The 7,408-nt window shown below is 46.9% G+C and overlaps 1 protein-coding gene across 1 annotated transcript; it reads left to right on the forward strand.

Annotated features, from left to right (window-relative positions):
* The first annotated feature begins 2,119 nt into the window (after positions 1-2,119).
* Positions 2,120-6,718, forward strand: LOC119364575 (glycerophosphodiester phosphodiesterase GDPDL4-like). The gene is made up of 9 exons (XM_037630061.1): positions 2,120-2,566; positions 3,079-3,372; positions 3,524-3,639; positions 3,721-4,219; positions 4,562-4,600; positions 4,694-4,981; positions 5,228-5,367; positions 5,653-6,136; positions 6,243-6,718. Exons 1-9 carry the CDS (start codon positions 2,467-2,469, stop codon positions 6,515-6,517), a joined length of 2,235 nt encoding a protein of 744 aa, XP_037485958.1. The 5' UTR covers positions 2,120-2,466; the 3' UTR covers positions 6,518-6,718.
* The last annotated feature ends 690 nt before the right edge of the window (positions 6,719-7,408 follow it).

Below are 7,408 nucleotides of genomic sequence, written 5' to 3' on the forward strand. Positions count from 1 at the left end.
TACTAGTGGTGGTGGACGACAAGTGAAAAGTGGCGGCGGCGGTTGACGGGAGTGGGGGAATATGGACGGGTAGGGTTTCGGTGTTGGCGTCGGCTTAAATAGCCAGGCTAGGGCACTACGCGGCGCCAAGCGACACAATCTGTCTGGCGGAGGAGACGGGTTTCGGACCGCCAGGTTTCTGAGTGTTTTCTTATGGGACCCGTCGTCAGTCTGGCGTGACTGACACATCCGGTCCTGCCTCGGCCTCCCATACCTGTCTCAAATTGAGGATGGATATGAGGGATGCCGGTCAGCTCGGGTGTTTGAGGTCCGTTTGAGGTGCCCGTCTGAATTTATTTTTTAGGAAATCTGAGTTGTCACTGATCAGGCCGTTTCCCGGGCGTTTGAGGGGGTTTAGGGTGCCCGGCTATAGAAGCTCATCCACGCGGATGTCAATGTACTCACGTCGTGCTACGGTAATGCTTGGAAATCTCATAGTACATGATTGCCATTTTGACAATCATTACCACAGGATTACCATTTGGATCACTGGGGAATGGGAGACGAGCCGTGATAGAATCTCAGGTACTTTTGGCTATGAATGTTCTAGATCTCTGCCCTCGTCACTGGTGGTATTGATGAGCGGTACTACTCTACACTGTACATACCGGACAGCGATGCAGCTCTGTCGAGGACACGGCGATGTGCCAGATTTATGATTTAAGATCAATGTATACTCGCAGGCAGATTAACGCCGATGTGCCAGATTAAGGATTTGAATTCACTTTAATCTCTCCTCTGAGTAACTCGCGCTGAACCAGTTGTAGTTGCAGGAGCAGTAGAGTCGAACAACACAGTGTCGCTCACCGCCTCCTTAGGTCTTTTCTGATTTGAAGGAATTTTATAGGAATTTCATATGATAGGAATTCTATAGAAAAAATTTCTTTAAAACCTTTTGACTTTGTAGGAATTTCATATGATAGGAATTCTTCGTGTCCTTCATATTTCACAGAAAAATTATCATTAGCCTAGACTTAATAAAAAAAATACTATGATGTGAACAAAGAACATCTCCTTTTCTATTCATATTCAATATGATTTAAGATACATATCATCTTATTTTCTATGCCTTTCGTATTTCTATGATTTTTCTATCATATGAACCAAAGAAAGATTTATCATTCATGGAAAATATAGATGGAGCATGAGCTGAATCCGAGGGAATCCCATTCGAATCGGATTACGGTGCAAGAGTGCATGCGCCCTGCTAGATTAGCATGGGAGCTCGCGCTGTTTCAACGCGGCGGCCAACTGTGCCGGCGAGGGGAAAGATTCATGGCGGCCACTCCGATCACGAATATAGCATCAACGGATCGGTCGACACCGAGGAGAGAACATTTTATTGATTGACCCGGCACCTCTCGCACCTGCTACGACGTGCCCGCGACCACCTGAAGGGCAAAACACGCACCAGATTTTGCCGAAAAATCGTGGGCCACGACGGCACACGGCTCCCGGGTCCGAACTCGACCATGCCAAGCCAGGAGCTGCGGGGTGGGTGGGAGTGGGATTTCCTGGTCCGGCTCGGCCGCTCGACAGCCGCACGCCGCGTCCGGAATCCGAGGACGTGCGTGCCAGTAAGCCAAACAACCACGCGTCTGTCTCTCTCAGTGACGGGTGGGACCGGCCGGCTCGACCTGTCGGCGTACCACCACGGGTGACCGCTGTAATCACGCTGCAGATGCGCCATTATTCTGCGGGGACCAGGGTGTCAGCTCGGTGCGACTGCCGCCGTCTCATCTCACGGTAAAAAATGTGTACGGGGCGTCGCCTTGCCTGCTGCAGCAGCAACTGTTGCTCGTCAAGTGGAAACAGTGTAATGCGTCTGTTTCTACCACCGCTGTACAGTAGGAGTACTAGTTTTATTCAAGGTAAAAAGTGTGATCGTCGCGAAAAGAAGGGTGGTTCGCACTGGCTCTCACTTCACCATGGCTGAACGAACCTGACAATGGCAGTACAAAAACTATAATTACCCGACTAGTCCTGACTGGGATCGCAGCTGCTTCAATAAGTGACATGGTAAAGAACAAGACAGTCCTGAGGAGAGGTATCAATGGGGGACGGAGAGGCAGGCAGCTACTAGTCCTCATTATTTGACCAACACCACCACTACCACCTTCCCTTCGCTGCCACCTCCTGCCCTGCCCGTTCTCCTCTCCTCTCATCCACCATTCCTCTTCCCCCAGCATAAACACAGCTCAGCAGGCCCCATCTCCATCCCATTGTCTCTCTCCCTCTCCGGCCGGGGCTTAAATCCAGCACGGCCATTGCCTCGTATTGTTCCCGAGGACTCCTTGGCTCTTGCTCCGTCGTTCCAGGGACAGGGTGGTGGTGCTCTTCTTGGAGTGCCGTTCTTAGAGTGCTGTTCCCGGGCTGTTGCTTGCGGCCAGCCGTCCCGTCAGGGTGGTGTTCGCCGGCGGCGAGGCAATGGGGAGCGGCCGTGTCTGCTCCGTTGTCGCGTCCGTCGTCTTGCTCTGGCTGGGCGTGGCCGCTGCGCAGGGTGACTCTCCTTGGAAGACGCTTAGCGGTAAAACATTTCCCCGGGCTCCCTCTCTTTTTCTCGGTTTGCTTTGTGCGTGCTCTGTCTGATCCGCATCGATTATTTACAGAGGAGAGGCTAGCCTGAAATTTTAGAAATTTTCTAGTACCAGTTGCCCATCATTTACATTTTCCTCCTTTGCTGCATACTGGTTCGGCTCCTGGATTTGGAAGATGGTGGCAGTAGCATAGCTTCAGCGTTTTGGGCTGGATCGGTTAGATGGTTCATTTTTGCACTCCATTTTAGGCTTTTAGCAGTGCCTCAGGAGTGCTGGATTGGAAGATGGGGACCGACCAAATTAACTTTTTGGGGGTAACATATAGTTGCTGTTTTCAGCTAGCAGACATGTTTGTTACCAGCACATGCATGGCATCAGCTTCTGGAGATCAAGCAGTACATACTATATGTGCTTTGAGCAGCTCTACACATCTCTCTGATGATGCTCTTATGGTTTATGATCTGGTCCTTCCAAGACTATAAAAATAGGCTTGATGTTTCAGGCAATGCTCCGGCGATCATAGCCAAGGGTGGATTTTCAGGCCTATTCCCTGACTCAAGTGAATTCGCTTACCAGTTCGCGATGATTGCGAGCTCGCCCGATACAATCCTGTACTGTGATGTCCGGCTGACAAAGGATGGCCTTGGCGTCTGCCTACCGGACATTAAGATGGACAACTGCACCAACATTCCAGATTTCTATCCTAAGGGTAAGAAGAGCTACCTTGTTAATGGCGTATCGACAACCGGATGGTTCTCCGTGGACTACAACGGCACCGAGCTCTCGCAAGTGTCTTGTAAGTGCTAGTACCATACTGTGATAACGTTACTGAGGATTTGTGATGAGGAAGGGGGCATGCCTCTCTTCTTGTTTGACCTCTCTATGATTTGAACTAGACGGTTCGTTTAGCTACCTGTTTAACCCATTGTGGCATATATGTTGAACAGTGAAGCAGTCAATCTTCTCTCGCACGCCCAGGTTTGATCCAAGCTTCTTCCCATTGCTTGCCGTTGAAGATGTGGCATCAAAGTTTAAGCCTCCTGGAATGTGGCTCAATATCCAGGTACAGTTAACAATGCTGTCTGCTTGCAGTAGATTATGTTGCAGGACATTGCGCCGTTGCTGAAAATGAACCATTTTGCAGCATGACGGTTTCTACAGCCAGTTCAACATGAGCATGAGGAAATATATCCTTTCTGTGTCGAGACGTGTTATTGTCGACTACATCTCTTCACCTGAAGCAAGCTTTCTCACCAGCATCAGTGGAAGGGTTAGCAACAACACAAAGCTCGTGTTCCGCTTTCTCGATGAGGCCACTCTTGAGCCATCTACCAAAGAGACATATGCTTCCATGTTGAAAAATCTTACATTTATCAAGACATTTGCATCTGGGATACTTGTCCCGAAGAAGTATATCTGGCCTGTTTCACCAGATAATTATCTGCAACCATACACTTCGATCGTCGATGATGCTCATAAAGCGGGGCTGGAAATTTATGCTGCTGATTTTGCCAACGACTTTACTCTCAGTTACAACCATAGCTATGATCCATTAACTGAATCTCTCTCGTTCATTGATAATGGTGCATTTTCTGTTGATGGCATATTGACTGATTTCCCCGTTACGCCTTCAGAAGCCATTGGTGAGTGTTTTTCCTGCCATATTAACAATGATGCAAACTAGTACTCCCTCCGTATCAAAATAAAGGACGTTTTTTGATACTATAACAGTGTCAAAAAACGTCTGATATTTTGATACAGAGGGATTACTAACCAACCACCTACTACAAAAAAGGGTGATATCACTCCTTTGGTACTGGAGTTGGTTTTCACTAATATTAAGTACATGTAGTCATCTAGAGCAATTTTTAACTTTTGACATGCATGCTGCAAACTTCATTTTGTGTTTAATTCTGTATTCATACAATTTGTCTGATGGATTATGTTTCTCATCCCACTCTGTTCTATATTCTCTGTCTTTGCAGGCTGTTTTGCGAATTTGAACAAAAGCAACACAGATCATGGTATGTATCATTCCTTTGTTCCATCTTCTTCATTCTTCATATTCAATTGTTCATTCATGTTACTAACCACCACTAATGACATTTTTCATGCAGGGAAACCTCTAATTATTTCTCACAATGGTGCCAGTGGAGATTACCCAGGCTGCACCGATCTAGCTTATCAGAAAGCAGTCGACGATGGTGCAGATGTCATTGATTGCCCTGTGCAAGTGACCAAAGACGGCATACCAGTATGCATGGGATCCATTAACTTAATGGATAGTACTACTGTTGCAAAATCACCATTTGCGTCCCAGGCAGCAGTAATGAAAGATATTGAGAGTGTCCTAGGAGTCTTTACTTTCAACCTCACTTGGGATGACATCGTGAAGAATCTAAAACGTAAGTTCTATTGAAAATATATCTGCATATTGAAGGATTTACTGCAGTATATATTTGGTATCCTAGGCAGATGGTGATAACTAATTTATTAGATGTCATATCGCTGATCTGACTCTAAATCAGCTCACATGGCCTACCTGTGTGTCATGTTATCCAGATAGACAGATTATTCCTTTGTGTGTTGCATGTTTGGTACTTTGATTGCCAGCGCATTTGCTGCAGACTGATTTCTCTACATCCTTGCAGCCAAAATATCTACCCCACTTAGCACCTTCAGTTTGGACAGAAATCCAAGGTACAGGAATGCAGGAAATTTCATGAGATTATCGGACTTTCTGGACTTTTCAAAAGACAAGGATTTATCAGGAATCATGATTAGCATAGAGGTGAGAATTTTATGTCATATATGAATGTGTATTTTGGTGCATGACATTGCCTGTTTTCATATATTACCATAGAGGAGTACTATTTTTCCATTGTAATGCTATTGCGTGTTTTTACTTTTGTTAAATTACTACTTCATGATTAGTAATAGTTTGTTTTACATATTTAGTCCATGTTCGAGTGTTATTGCATTGCCAGCTAACGAATAATTTCTAAAAATGCATGTTCTTACTGAGTTCCAGATATAGCATCATGTTCTCAACTAAAATACTGTTTCTGTTTTGTAGCATGCTGCTTTTCTAGCAGAGGAACTCGGATTTGACATGGTGGATGCAGTTATCAAAGCGCTTGATGACTCCGGCTACAACAAACAAACCGCTCAGAAAGTTATGATTCAGTCAACCAACAGCTCGGTTCTGGTGAAGTTCAAGCAGGAAACAAAATACGACCTCGTGTACATGATCAATGAAGATGTGAGCGATGCCGCGCCTTCCTCTCTCGCGGGCATTAAGAAGTTTGCCGATGCCGTTTCTGTGGAAACCAGCTCTGTTTACCCTGAAAACCGCCATTTCACGTCGCACCAGACAGACCTTGTCGAGTCCCTCCAGACCGCCGGGCTCTCGGTCTACGCCTACAACCTCATGAATGAGTTTGTTTCTCAGCCATACGACTTCTTCTCGGATGCGACCGCGCAGATCATTACCTATGTTCAGGGTGCCGGAGTGGATGGGTTGATCACGGATTTCCCGGCTACGGCCCGGAGATACAAATGTATGTCCAGTTAACACTTTTTCTTGCATTTCCCTCCTAGATAGATAGTTCCTACAATCCCAGCAGCTTTGCGTCAATTTGCTGACATTATGGTTGCATATTTCAGCGAACACTTGCATGAACATGGGGAACAAAACCCCAAGCTTCATGGCCCCTCCTCGTCCCGGTGATCTGCTGCAGCTCATCAGTAAGCCGGCGCAACCACCGGCACTAGCCCCGATGCCGTTGCTAATGGATTCCGACGTGTCGGAGCCGCCCCTACCGCCCGCAAGATTGAACAATGCTACCACAGCTCCAGCACCTTCGTCTGCACCCAGAATGCAGACTCGTATCCCATTCCTCGTCACCTTGGCAATGCTTTCTGGCTGGGTCGCGGTCTGAGGTCGCAATGCCATATGACACGCTAGAGGTGTCTACTAATCCAATGTTTTCTCCTCCTCCGGTGATTCATTTGTTCCTGTAATTTTTGCGTTGCGGGGTTATTATCCGGGATGCCCCTATGACACACCCCTAGTGATTATTATCAGTACATATGTGTTGGAATATATCCTCTTATGTTCAGGACCGAGTGTTTGCGATCCAGATGGTACAGTTCTCAACAATCTGAATTTCTACATTAGAAAAAAAATCTGAAATTCTGAGGCATGGTTTATCGTGTGCGAGAGTTCTTTAGTTACGAAAATACATCCATCCCACGGGTGCAAGTAGATACTGATAATGTACAACTAAAACTTATTTAATTATGAGCAGAAGCCAAGATTTTTCACATTAATCAGATAAATAGGCCCACGTGTCTAACCGGGTAATTTAGGGTGGGGCCACTAGTCAGTGGGATACTAACAACGGGTTAGACCTACGCAAGGCCCACCGGTCAATGGGTCAGCCCAGTTTGTAATGCAGGCGCATCGATAATTTTATTTTCATATCATATCTCTCCCTAATAATAAATCACGGGCGCACCTTTAGCAAAAAAGCCCTTGTGGTTTTCGGTAACTGAACCCGCAGTACGTTTTTAAGTGGATATTTCTGAGAAAACGTTTCGTTTTTATAAAAAGAACCCTGCGGTCTTGAGTATTCAACCCTGCGTTGCTCTCGTTTTGGGGCTGCTTGATGCAGAACGTCGGCGGCGGCTGAAGCTTGCAGGGGCCGAATACGTGCACGACGGGGGCTGGGGAGGCTGATCCAGAGACGGCTGGCGAGGCGGGGGTCGCTGGTGACGAGGAGGAAGGCCGGAGCGCGGCTTCCCGGATGGATCCATGGCATCCGCCGCTC

Source organism: Triticum dicoccoides, chromosome 2B (assembly GCF_002162155.2).
Source record: "Triticum dicoccoides isolate Atlit2015 ecotype Zavitan chromosome 2B, WEW_v2.0, whole genome shotgun sequence".
Classification (NCBI taxonomy): Eukaryota; Viridiplantae; Streptophyta; class Magnoliopsida; order Poales; family Poaceae; genus Triticum; species Triticum dicoccoides.

Excerpts from the sequence above, each read along its gene's own strand:
- LOC119364575 (XM_037630061.1), top strand. The coding sequence starts at position 2,467 with ATGGGGAGCGGCCGTGTCTGCTCCGTTGTCGCGTCCGTCGTCTTGCTC. Across the intron at positions 3,640-3,720 it reads GAATGTGGCTCAATATCCAG|CATGACGGTTTCTACAGCCA; the intron begins GTACAGTTAACA and ends ACCATTTTGCAG. Across the intron at positions 4,220-4,561 it reads TACGCCTTCAGAAGCCATTG|GCTGTTTTGCGAATTTGAAC; the intron begins GTGAGTGTTTTT and ends CTGTCTTTGCAG.